General features: G+C 38.7%; 1 protein-coding gene across 17 annotated transcripts in view; it reads left to right on the forward strand.

The window, feature by feature from the left end:
• ZC3H13 (zinc finger CCCH-type containing 13) overlaps positions 1 to 10,898 on the forward strand; it is a 103,061-nt gene extending 92,163 nt beyond the window's left edge. For all 17 annotated transcript variants that reach the window (XM_043578863.1, XM_043578919.1, XM_043578895.1 and 14 more), the window contains 2 exons: positions 3,384 to 3,547; positions 8,715 to 10,898. In XM_043578863.1, the coding sequence (XP_043434798.1) occupies positions 3,384 to 3,547; positions 8,715 to 8,885 (335 nt within the window). In that variant the 3' untranslated portion in view covers positions 8,886 to 10,898. The remainder of the gene's footprint in view (positions 1 to 3,383; positions 3,548 to 8,714) is intronic.
• Positions 10,899 to 13,351: the final 2,453 nt, after the last annotated feature.

The raw sequence follows: 13,351 nt of genomic DNA on the forward strand, positions 1-13,351 counted from the left end.
ATTCCAATAAAAAGAAATTTGTCATCATGACCATTGTTCCAAGAAGAAGGTGGGCTCAGTGCACATTTCTTCTGTATTTGTATCTACAGTGGAATGGTAGTTAATATTTTGGGGGTTTTTAGGTTTTTTTAATACTACGTGTATGTGTCTATGTCACTGCTTGCCTGAAGCATAGTTCTATCTGAATCACCTGAGGGACTGCCTTTTTCCCATTTAGGTATCCTGATCCAACGGTGGAGATTCTGTAGATGCAGTGGTAGAACCCTGGCACTGTATTTTAGAAAGCTCCTCAGATGATTCCGATAGACACTGAAGTTTGCAAACTGGTTTTGAGCTTTTTCTTTATATTTATTTACACTTGTCTTACATTCTGTACCTTTTGACAGGTATATGACCTGTTGACTAGATATATTACATGAGACTAGTTTCTTGTTAATTCTCTAATCTCACTGTGCTTTGCAGTTCAGGAAATGGAAGTGAAACAGTCAGATGTGTCTGTTGTGTTTTTACTGGGTGATATTTACCATTTTCCTTTGTGGACTCTAACAATAACCTGTTTGATTATGTTGTCATAGAAGCAGTATCTGGTAGCTGTTGGTACTTCTGGCCAGCTTGTAGAATGCTAGCTGTGAAGTTTTACTGTGTTATATTTTTGGATTACTGACTGGCCCTGTTCTGTTATTTTGACTTCTTATGTAACCCAACCTCTTTATTTTCCATCAAACTTTATAAAAATAGAAGAACTAAGGAGAGATTTAAGTGTTTCCTCCCTGTCTTTGCATGTTGTAACTTAAGACTAAGTGATTTTTATGTATACATTGTTTTCACAGTGAGCACATCTACGATAAAATTTGCTGGTTGTCTTAATACCTAATCGTCACTCACCTGATTTTTTTTTTAAGCGATCACAAAAGGTAGTCGTATTACTGCAGTTGAATGCTGCTATAATAAAGTCCTGACATCTATTCCAGGACTTTATGCGATAGTTGATGGTAAACAATATACTGAATTCGATTTCACTACTTCTAACTTCCAACCTTTCTTCCCAGTAATAGACAGTAATCAGTGTCTAAATTCTTTCTCCCTAGGCTACTTGTCTTACACCTTCAAGTGGCTATCTGAATATTTATTTTTGTTTGAGATTAGCAACATAACCATATGTTCAAGATCTTTCACAGAGAATATGTTGCCTCTTGAATGTTTTCATTGCAGTATGGTTGGCACACGGTGTTACCATCGGTGTCAGTTGTACAGCAGTGATTCACCAACTCTGAGGTTATGCTCTGTTCACCCTAAGTATAGCTGCCATCTGTCACCATGCACTGTTACAATACCATTCACTGCATTCCCTGCATTGTACCTTTTATTCCTGTGGTTTATTTATTCCATTACTGGCATACCTTTTAGCTCATCCCCCACCCTTCTCCCATCTGGAAACCATCAGTTTGTTCTCTGTATTCATTTGTCAGTTTCTGCTTTGTTTTTTCAGATTGCACATTCTAGCTTGATATCTGCGGATTCTTTTTCCGCCAAGATTGCTTTGTCTATTTGGGGTCTTGTGTGGTTCATACAAATTGTAAGATTGTTTATTCTAGTTTTGTGGACATTATTGGTATTTTGATAACAGTTGCATTGTGTCTGTAGAGTGCTTTCGGTAGTGTGGACATTTTAACAATATTCTTCCAATCCATGAGCGTGGTGTGTGTTTGCATTTGTTTGTATCTTCAGTTTCTTTCATCAGTGTTTTATAGTTTTCAGAGTAAAGGTCTTTCACCTCTGTGGTTCAGTTTATTCCTAGGTATTTTATTATTTTGGGTACAATTTTAAGCAGCGTTGTTTTCTTAATTTCTCTGTTACTTCAACTTTGTTTCTTGTAACATTACCGCTAGGAGATTTTTGGTGGAGTCTTTAGGATTTTCTGTGTACTGTATCATGCCATCTGCAAACAGTGACAGTTTTCCTACTTTCTACCAATTTGGATGCCTTTTATTTCTTTTTCCGGTCTGTGGCTAGAACTTCCAGTACCGTGCTGAATAAAAGTGGCAAGAGTGGGCATCCTTGTCTTGTTCCTGATCCTAGAGGGAAAGCTCTCAGTTTTTCATCATTGAGTATGAGGTTAGCTGTGGGTTGCTCATATCTGGCCTTTTTAATGTTATGGTACATTCCCTCTAAACCCACTTTGTTGAGTTTTTATCGTGAGCAGCTGTTCAGTTTTGTCAAATGCTTTTTCCTCACCCATGAGGTAATACGATTTTTATCCTTAGTTTGGTTAATGTGGTATATCCTGTTGATTGATTTGCATATTGAACCATCTTGGATCTCTGGAATTAATCCCCCTCAATTGTGGTGAACGGTCCTTTTAATGTGTTGTTGAATGTGGTTTCCTAATATTTTGTTGAGGACTTTTACATCTGTGTTCATCAGAAATATTAGCCTATGGTTTTGTTGTTTTGTGGTGTCTTTGTCTGGTTTTGATATCAGGGTAATGCTAGCCTCATAGAATGTGTTTGGAAGCTTTCCTTCCCATTTTGGGGGCAATAGTTTGAGGTGACATGGTATTAACTTATTAACAAGCGTTTGATAGAATTCACCTGGTTCTAGACTTTTGGTTGGGAGTTTTTGATTATGACTTCAGTTTTGTTACTAGCAATTGGTCTGTTCAGATCCTATTTGTTCTAGGTTGTCCAAATTGTTGGCATATAATTTTTCATAGTACTCTGTTATCCTTTGTATTTCTGTAATGTTTCTTGTTACTTCTCATTTCTGTTATATCTGTCTTGTTTTTTTTTTCTTGATGACTCTCAGTTTTGTTTCTCTCTTATGGAGAACCAGCCTTTGGTTTCATTCATCTTTTCTATTGATTTTTTTAGTCTCTGTCATTGCCGTGGTATTTATGATTTCTTTCCTTCTACTCACCTTGGGCTTTGTTCTTTTTTTAATTCCTTTAGGTGCAAGGTTGGATTGAGATTTTTGTTTCTTAACATTTCTGAGAACTGCTTTTGCTGTGTCCCCAAGATGCTGGACTGTTGTGTTTTTATTTTCATTTGTCTCCATGTATTTTTTTTTCCTCTTTGATTTCTTTGTTAACCCATTGGTTGTTTTTAGTAGCATGTTGTTTAGCCTTTGTGTTTGTGGGTTTTTTCTTGCTTTTTATTCTTGTAATTAATTTCTAGTTTTATACTTTCATGTTCTGAAAAGATGCAGGATAGGATTTCAGTTCTCTTAAATGCATTGAGACGTGTTTTGTGACCTAATAAGGTATATATGCCTTTAATATAAAATAATTTTCACCAGCATTATGATAAACTTAATGGAATATGTAAGCAGCCAGCAGCACTTTCCTATTTTAGGAAAACTTAATGCCTGTTTGTTTTTATTGAAAGATGCAGACAGTCTTTTTGAACATGAACTGGGGGCTCTCAACATGGCTGCACTACTACGAAAAGAAGAGCGAGCAAGTCTTCTTAGTAATCTTGGGCCCTGTTGTAAAGCATTATGCTTCAGACGGGATTCAGCAATCCGGAAGCAGCTTGTTAAAAATGAGAAGGTACTGTTTGCTTGGAAAGTATGGATGGTATATTTTTCATTTGATTGCTTTAAGGTGAGAGTAAGGTCTCATTATCTGCTTTTAGGAGTTTGGTTTCCTAGTCTTTTACGCATGGAGAAAGAAGAATTCTATTTTGTAATGGTTTTCATTTTACTTCAAGAGTATTGATGAACATTTGTGTCGAATAGCAATTTGTTATTCAAAATTTGATGCATAAAGAGTTTTAAATAGTCTCTTTCTGTGAAACGTTTCCATTTGTGAAAAGTTTCTCTAAGGAAATTTCTAGTATGTTTTATTATCTAAACTGAACATCAGAGAAAAAAATTTTCCAGACACAGAGTGGTGAGGATATTTCTAGGAAGAAATAGTGTCTATGAGAATGTACCAAGCCAGAAGAAAGGGAAATAAATACAGGTGAGTGTAAGCATTTACTTAAGAAGAATAAAATAAAACATAAAATAGAAATTAGATTTGGAAGAGATCTGATCATGAGAAATTGAAAATGTCGAAACTTTAAAAAGCCTAAGAGAGTTGGTTTAAAAGGTTAGAGAAACTTTCATTAGCTTTTTACCTGGGGACACTTAAAACAACATTGCTAAAGAAAAAGATTCGCATTTGCAGAAGAAATTAAATTCATGAAAAACAGAGGGATGAACTCAACTGCAGCGATCAAAATGGAAACAGATACAAGGAATAGGAAGCTTTTAAAGTCTTCCCTAGTTAAAGGCCTGGCTCAGAGTCACTCCTGACAGAGTTGCTACAATCATTCTCTGCACTCCCATTTCATGTACTTCATGTACTACTTAGTTTTCTCCTCATGCGGTTGCCTAGGTGCCCATTTCTCCTTGCAGCTTTTCTCAGCTGGAAATGTCCCTAAGAGAATTGAGTCCTAGTTAGCCTTATAATGGGTCAGCTTCTCTTTTAAGTGTCTACAATGGTACGACTTGCTTCCATCCTCAGGCGTTGAAGTTGAAAATTTTTCTGTTTGCTCAAGGAGAGGACTTGAGTTGAAAAAGGCTGCATGTTTTGCAGTCTCACCAGAATCCTGCCTCCTTTTCATAAAAAATATATTGTAACATTCCCCGGTTCCTCCTCTAATATGCCATAGTGCCTCTCAGAAATTGTGACAACCAAAAACGCCCTTGCAGAATTCTCCTTGAGAGCCATTGTCAGAACCTTGTAATCCTTCAGTACAGGGCACAGACCATTAACTAGCATGTGGCATGTTATAAAAAGTTATAGTGGCACAGTATTAATGTCTTAAATGATCCACCTGAAGAAAGCATTGTGAGCTTTTCTGATTGCTCAGCGTTAAAAATTTTCACACAAAACTTGAAGAGACCCAACTGAAGAAAAATTAATTTCAGATATAAGAAAGCCTCGTGAAAGATGTTAAGAAAAAAAGAAACCTCTTTAAAATATATAGGACTGTAAAAGCAAAATACAGAATAGGACCACTCATCAAGGAAAATGGTACTTCTTATCAGATGATGAAAAAAAAGTAGAAAGCCAGTGAACTCATATTTTGGCATGGTCTTTAGAGAATGATTTTTAAAATATATAAATTATACATATCAGAAAAGATAGTTTAAGGATACCAAGAGAACACTTAGCTGCCTTAAATGAGCTAAAGTCTCATTTGAGTATTGTAGTATTAAAAGAATGTATAGAACTGGTAGCAAGCAGAAGGAAGGAAGGAATACCACAAAAAATTAATAGAAAAATTCTGAAGAGATGAAAAAAACTAATCCAAGTCTCATAGATATTAAAAGGATAATACTGTAAACAGCTCTATGCACATAAATTCGACAGTTTAGGAGAAATGGATCAATTGTTCTAAAATCCACAAGCATCTTTGAATCGTCTGTGTCGGTTTGCTTTGGTCTGGTTTTTATTGGAAAAGAAGCCTCCACTCTCAGATGGTTTCACTGGCAAAATCTACCAAATGTTTAAGTTAGAAATAACACCAATTCTACATAATTTCTTCCAGAAAATTGAAGAGACAGGAATCCTTCCCCACTCATTTTATGAGGACAACAACTACTCGGATATCAAAACCAGAGTAAGACATCACAAGAAAACTACCGATCTGTATCACTCATGAGCACACACATAAAAAATCCTCAAAACTTGTAAATCAAATCCAGCAATATGTAAAAGGAGTACTGCACCGTGACCAAATACCATTTATCCTCAGAGTGAAAGGCTGGTTTAATATGCTAGTTTAGTATTCTAAAATTATTCAGCGTGATCCACGTATTGACAGACCAAGAAGAAAAAATACCTAATCCTGTCAATTGATGCAGAGAAAAATCAGCATTCCTATGCAATAAAAATTCTTAGTAAGCTGGAATAAGAAAGAGTCTTGACTCGCATCTCCAAAAACCTGTAGCTAACATCGTACTTAAGGGTAAAAGTTTGAAATATTTCCCGGAGAGGTCAGAACGAGGCAAGGCTGTCCATTCTCCCTACCCCTTTTCCACATTTTACTGGGAGTTCTAGCCAGTTCAATAAGAAAAGGAAGTAGAAGGCATACAGATTGGAAAAGAAGAGGTAAAACTGTATTTACAGACAAGATGATTGGCTACGTGAAAGTTTTCAAGGAATTTATCAGAAACACTCTCAGAACTTAAGAGTGTAACAAGGCCACAGGACACAGAGCATGCGCAAAGCAATTGGATTTCCATATACTAACAGTGTATAGAAGCACCTGGGAACTGAAAGGTAGGAAATACTTTTTAGTGGCTCCCCAGCAAAAAGTACTTAGATACAAATCTAACAGAACATGGTGCAGGGTCTGTGTGCTGAAACTATGAGACCCTGACATAAAAAATCAAAGATGACCTGAATAATGGAGACGTACATCTTGTTCATGGATTGGAAGACTCAATATAGTTAAGATTGTAATTTTCCCCAAATGGATCTGCAGATTTAACACAATCCAGCAAAATTGCAGCAGTGTTTTTTTTTTTAAGATAACAGATTCTCAAGTTTACATGGAAAGTCAAAGCAACTAGAATACACAGAATAGTTGTTTAAAAAGATGAATACAGTTGAAGGACTCAAAGTTCCCAGTTTTAAGACTGCCTGTAAAGCCACAGTACTCAGGATAATGTGGTCCTGGCACCAGGGATGACACACACCAAAACCAGTGGTACAGAGTCCAGAAATAAACCCATAAACCCACACAAGTAGGACTAATCTACCGGGGGGGGGGGGGGGAATCTAAAAATGGGTTGTTTTTTTAATTGAACTTTTTATTTTGACATACCTGTTCTTCATCAAAATGTACAACTTCTGTGAAAGAGATGAAGACTGAAAAGACAAGGATACTGAGAGAAAATATCTGGACACCACTTTTTGCGGAAAGGACTTATACCTAGAATGTGTAAAGGACTCTGAAAAGTTAACAGTAAAAAAAAAAAAAAAAGCAATCCAATTTTTTTAAACGGGCAACACTTGAAATGGACAGTTCACCAAAGAGGATATGTTAATAAGCCCATGAGAAGATGTTTGACATTTTGAGCCATTAACAAATGCAGATTAAAAATTAAATGAGATACCATTGTGAACCTGTTACGGTAGCTAAAAACCAACAGCAACAAACCCCGTAGCAAGGATGTAGAGCAGTTGGAACTACCATGTGTTACCGGTGAGAATGCAAAATGGTACACCACGTGGGAACACAGTGTGGTTGGTTGGTGAAATGAATATTCACTATATGACCCAGTAATCACTATATGACCCAGTAATCCCTATTGCCAGGTTTTTACCTTCGAAAAATGAAAACTTACATTCATACAAAAACCTGTCCACAGTAGCTTATAGCAGGTTTATTCATAATCTCCAAAAACTGGAAACAACCCCAGTGTTCTTTACGTAGCTAATTGATAAACTAGGACACATCTGTATAACTGGTTACTAATTTATAAGAAAAAATAGCCAAACTGTCAGTAAGTACTATCAACAATATGGATTAATCTCAAAAACACGATACTGAGTGAAAGAAACAAGTCTCTAAAGATCATATAGTGTAGGATTCCATTTATTTGATGTTCTGGAAACGGCAAAGCAATCACAGAGACCCTATCACTGATTGCCAGGGGTTAGAGTTGGGGAGAGGGTGTGAACACAAAGGGAGTTTTCTGAATGATGAAACCTCTCTATTCTGATTGTGGTCATGGTTATGTGAATCAGTACCCAAGTGTCAACACAGAAGTATGCATAAAAAGTCAGTTTTCTGTATCACAACATGTATATTTTTCAACGCACATGTAATCGAGGAACCACTGTTCTTTTAAGGATCCTAGAAAGAAGAGAAATGGCAGAATGCCCAAGATAGTCAAATCTTACCTTCTTTCATTTATGAACACACTTGGAGAACATTTAACAAAATTTTATGACAACTTCCAAAAATGCTAATGTAGCCTTAAATTACAGTAATAGAGATAAGCATTTTAACAGAAGGGCGGTAGTACTTTCTCTGTGGACTGCAGTGATCAGCTGTCTTCTAGAGAATTTGTTCACTCCTAGAGCCCACGTTCTACAGACAGAACATGGACAGACCAGAAAGGAGTGCGAAGTGCTTCTCCTCAGAGGTTTGAAAGGCTGTCATGTAAAGTAAGACTGAATTAGTGTTCAGCCCTATATGAGATTTTATTTCAACATGTTCAAAAACGTGCAGTGATTGCTGTTTGTTTTGTCATTGGAAATAAAAACTCGTTGATGACCTGTCAGGGATTGTTGAAGATTCCAACTTTAGGCAAGAGATGCCCCTCAAAGCTTTCTTTTCTAAGATTTCTTGAATCCGAAAACATTTCTTAAGTTTGTCTTTAAATATCCATCCCAAATTAATTTTTCTTGTCACTTTAATGTTTTTGTTAGAGGTTAACCTGCCTTTGTCAACTCGTAGCATACATTTTTTTTTTAATTTTTTTAATGTTTACTTTTGAGACAGTGAGAGAGCATGAACAGGGGAGGGTCAGAGAGAGGGAGACACAGAATCTGAAGCACGCTCCAGGCCCTGAGCTGTCAGCACAGAGCCTGACGCGGGGCTCGAACTCACGGACTGTGAGAACATGTCCTGAGCCGAAGTCAGACACTTAACCGACTGAGCCACCCAGGCGCCCCTCATCTTATAAAATTTGTTTTTGTTTTCTTCAAATAGGGCACCGTGAAACAGGCTTACACAAGTGCTCCAGTGGTAGACAATGAATTGCTGCGATTGAGTCTTCGGTTATTTAAGAAGAAGACTGCTTGTCATGCCCCAGGACACGAGAAGACTGAAGATAATAAACTCTCGCAGTCCACTGTCCAGCAGGAACTGTGTGTGTCTTAGGACTGAAGTTAAATGACAATTTTGGTACTCTCTTCCTTCAAGATTACACATTCTTTTTCAGAGTTCTTTGGTTTGACAAACATTATTCATAACAAAGGCAGAAAAGATTTGTCAGCCATGGTAAAAGGGTGAAGAACAACTTTGATCTAAAGTTTAAAGACACTAGTTTTGGCTAACTTAAGGTTTTACATAGATTTTTACACAGTACTTGATATTCATGTGAAATAATGTGAAAACATCTAGATTTAGTTTATTCTGTACTTTTTGTTAAAACTGAAGATTTTGGAAAAACGGTTGCCACTGCTCATGCAGCCTATGAATATTTTTTATGAAATGGAGCCACTGACTTATGTTCTGGATCATCCCTACAGAAATAGATTTTATTCAGAAACGTCGTGTTCACGGAATGAATGCACACTGCAGTGCAGAGCTCTTGAAGGCGGATGCTGGTCCTGCGTGCTGTGTTTGGGGGCAGACCTCCAGCAGGAGGTAGCCAAAGTACTTTTTTCCTTTCTAAAGTTCGAAAAAAAAAAAATTTACTAATGGGTCTTTTTTTTTTTTAATACATGTGCGTTGTTACGATGTATATTGGATGTCTTTGGATTCTAAATGGTTTTGTTATCAGAAAATGTCTACTGTTTTTATTTTTAATAAATGTACCTTTCCTTGTTCTAGATTTACTTTGCTCTTCATTGATCTTATTCCTAATGTTCTGAGACATTTGTCATCAACATTGCATATTTCATATTTCACATTTTACTGCTCAAGTAAATAATGCAGTAGGAGTTGAGGAGAGACTTCAAATACAGGTCAGTAATACTTGAAACAAACCAAGAGTGAACAAACCTATGTCATCTGAACTTTAAAATCCTACCGTCGAATTTTTCAGGGCTATCATCTTCGATTACATTGAACTGTCTAGCCTGTAATATGTAAGATGACTTAATTTTTTTAAATTACCATCTGTTTTATTCTGTGTATATTTCTGTAACTCACAAAGAGGAGTCTTAGAAGGATTTGAAATGCACTCCAAGCTGCAGAAAGTGTGGGCAGACAACAATAATGAAACCAGTCAAAATTATAATTTTTTTCATTGGCTCTCACAGGTTTTTGCTCAAACTGTAATCCGTTACCTGTGTCAGTAGTTTTGTATCCTCTAAAGGTAGCAGTGTTACTGATGTAAAGTTCCTTCTCATTTCAAGAAACGTTCATTGTACCCTTAATTTAAGATACTGACCCAGCAAAGGAAATGGTATTATTTTCAAATGACTTTGAAAGCATGTATAAGAAAATGGCAAGGGGGGGGGGCGGGGGGAGGATGGGAGTGTCACTAGATTTTCCTGGTGTCTGTTTCCTTTTCTAATTGGTAGATATTTTGAATAAAGAAGAAATTCCTTACTGACCCTGGAGAATAAATATCCTTTAAAACACCAACTTCCTAATTATAGTAGATATTATTTGCTATAGCACAAACAGTTCAAGTCCTAGAACTTCTGTTTCCCAGAAATGTGGAATATAACAGAAAATAATGGTTTTCTTTAGGAATGTTCCACAGGTTATTTATTTACAGAATGAAAACTGTACTTAAATTTGCCATACAATGTGTCGCCTTTTAGGATTTGAGCATCTTTTTGTTATGAAAGAAAATTTTAGAGCTATTCCTCTGCACACTTAGCCACAGCATTCAGAGCTGTTAAGTGAGAATGTACTGTTAAGTCTCCATTTTTTTAATTCAAATAGTCTACGTAGTGCCAAGCATACACCCTTAGAGTTCTTTTTTACCGAGCTTTCCGTAAAAGCTCTTGGATGCCAGTTAAAGTCTCAATGAAAGCAGTCGTCCTGAAAGCAGCTGCTCGGCTAGACTGATTTGGTTCTACAGTTGAACGTGTGTTGCCTTCTAAGTGATGGGTCAAGTTTGTCCGTTTGCCATAACCCCACAACTGGACTCCAGCTGCTGGTAATAAATTGGCAAGAGAACGTGTGCAATTCAAAATAAATGAGAGTAAACACCTATTACTGAGTCAGTTCGGTTTTTTTGGCAGCTATCCTGACCATTTCTTAGAGGATTGTACTGACTGATAATAAATAACTTTGTGTTTCATAAACATTTTGTAACTATCCCCACCTTGTTCACTGATACGCTGCAAAATCTAACTTGTCATTTCTCTTTGTTCTGTAACTGCATGCTATCTTCCTTACCCTACCTACTCCACAACTACATTAGGATTTTATGACCTCTCTTTATTAACTTGACATTTTCTGCCATTGGCAGAATATCTCACATTGTTTCTTACCGTCCAGTTGGGTAAAGATTGTCTGTATGGTCAGTGATGCTTTTAAGTCTCAGAAAGAAGAGCCAGCATCTGAACCTCAACTGGTTATTTTAAAGGGTATGTGGTTTCTAGTTGAAGATGGTAATACAAGGTGGACCCTAAACTCAACCTCCTCCCACAGATCTACAGCTGTGTACAAAGCAATTTTCTCTGAAAACAAAAAGCTAGCTGAGTGGACTCCTACACATTGAGCAAAAAAACCAACGACAACACCAACCAACAAAACATACTGAAGCAAGTATGAGAGGCTGAGATAAATCCCATCCTCCGAATGGAGACCCACAATCGGTCAACCAGCCGAGCCACTCAGGTGGCCCCGGAGACCCACAATCGGGAAGGAATGCCCAACCCTGAGCCTCTCCCAAAGGAGTGAAGAATTTGAACTCCGTATCTTGCATCTGACTTTTAAGACCTGCACCTGACAAGCCCACAAAGCATCTAGCTTTGAAAGGCAATGGGGTTTCATCCATGAGACCCCCCCCCCCCAAAGGGTGCAGATGGATTCACCCATCCCCGGGCCCACTGCAGAGGCAGCTGTCTGAAAAGGGTCCAGACTTTCCACAAAAGAGGCTTGTTTATCTTAAAGTGTTGGCCTAATTTAAAACACATCTAGGGGCCTACTGAAATAACCCCCAATGGAGGCCAGCTCTGCCTCATCCCAGCTCACTGGTATCTGCAATTTGTACACTCATCTGGCACCCCAACTTCTGTGACTGCTGCTCAGAGGACACCTCTTTGATGCTTGGCTCTGGTGGCCAGTGGGGCTTACTGGGGAACCGTCAGGGTTGTTACAGCGTTTTTAACTACCACCCCCAGGACACAGCAGGGAGGCAATAGCACCCTATCTTTCTGTGTAAGTGGCCTATTAGCTTATCTTTTGTAACTGTGGCCTGAGGGCAGTCTTCTAATTAAACATGTTTGAGGCCAAATGTAATCCTTGGCTGAGACCTGGCACAGGTTGGGGCGGGGGGGGGGGGGGGGGGGGGGGGGGGGATGTGGAGGTAATGCTGTCCTAAGGCTCTTCCACAGCCATGCTCATGGCCACTGGTATCGCCCCTAGAGGAGCTTGTACATGTGTCTGGTGCCCTGGTTCGTGTGGCTGTGACCCAGGGACGCCCCTTGATTGCCTGGCTCCGATGGCCAGAGGGGCTTGCAGTCCTGGGTCCCATAGGGCTACAGCAAATGGAAGAAGGGATCTTGGCTGGCTACTATCCGCCCCGGGCACAGTGCAGAGACAACAGTCTGAAACACATGCCAAGTCTTTCTGTGCAAGGGGCGTATTTGCTTGTCTTGGAACTTCGACCTAATGGACAAGCCTTGGGTTTGATGCATGTCTTGGGGCCTACTTCGGTGTTTTCTGGGGATGGAGACCTGTGGTTGCCACGTGTGCCCTCTACCTTTCACTTGGCTCCAACTGGTGGAGATCTCTGAGTACAGCTTGTGTACATATCTAATGCCCTGACTTTTGTGACTGCTGCCCAAAGGACATCCATTTACATTCTGGTTTTGGTGGCCAAGAGGCTTGTGTTTACAGGTTCAAGAGACTAGCAAAGAAACAGTTCTTACCTGGCTGTCCCCCTCCCCCCTCCTCCCCCCCTCCCCCCCAGGGATCAGTGCAGAGGGAGGAGACAGAAATCCTGATCTCCCAGTCTTCTCCAAAAAGAGGTATATTTACATTCTTTAAGAGCTGCGGCCTTAGAGTCTGGTTCCCAATCAGCCTAAATCTAAGTGCTGCTAAAATCTCCCCATTTGGGACTCTGGTAGATCTTAGAATACCCTCAATTACTGGGAACCACTAAAAACAAAGTAGGCTGCTTGGCAAGTCACAAATGTTTGAGAGAATCGAGCTAGGGCAGGGTTGAACAGTAGGTTTCATCTACACAAGACCAATCCTTCAAGGTGGGGAGGGAGTGACTTTTACCTGTGCATAGAAACCAACATAGAAAGTCAAGGAAAATGAGGGAACAGAAGAATATGTTCCCAATGAAAGAACAAGTTAAACCCTCAGAAGGAGAATTTAAGGAAATGGAGGTAAGTGATTTCCCTCTGATCGAGTTCAAAACAATGGTCATAAAGATACTGAGTTTAGGAGAAGAATGGACCAAAAATGGAAAATTTCAACAAGGAGATAGA

This window comes from Prionailurus bengalensis, chromosome A1 (assembly GCF_016509475.1).
Source record: "Prionailurus bengalensis isolate Pbe53 chromosome A1, Fcat_Pben_1.1_paternal_pri, whole genome shotgun sequence".
Taxonomy (NCBI): domain Eukaryota; kingdom Metazoa; phylum Chordata; class Mammalia; order Carnivora; family Felidae; genus Prionailurus; species Prionailurus bengalensis.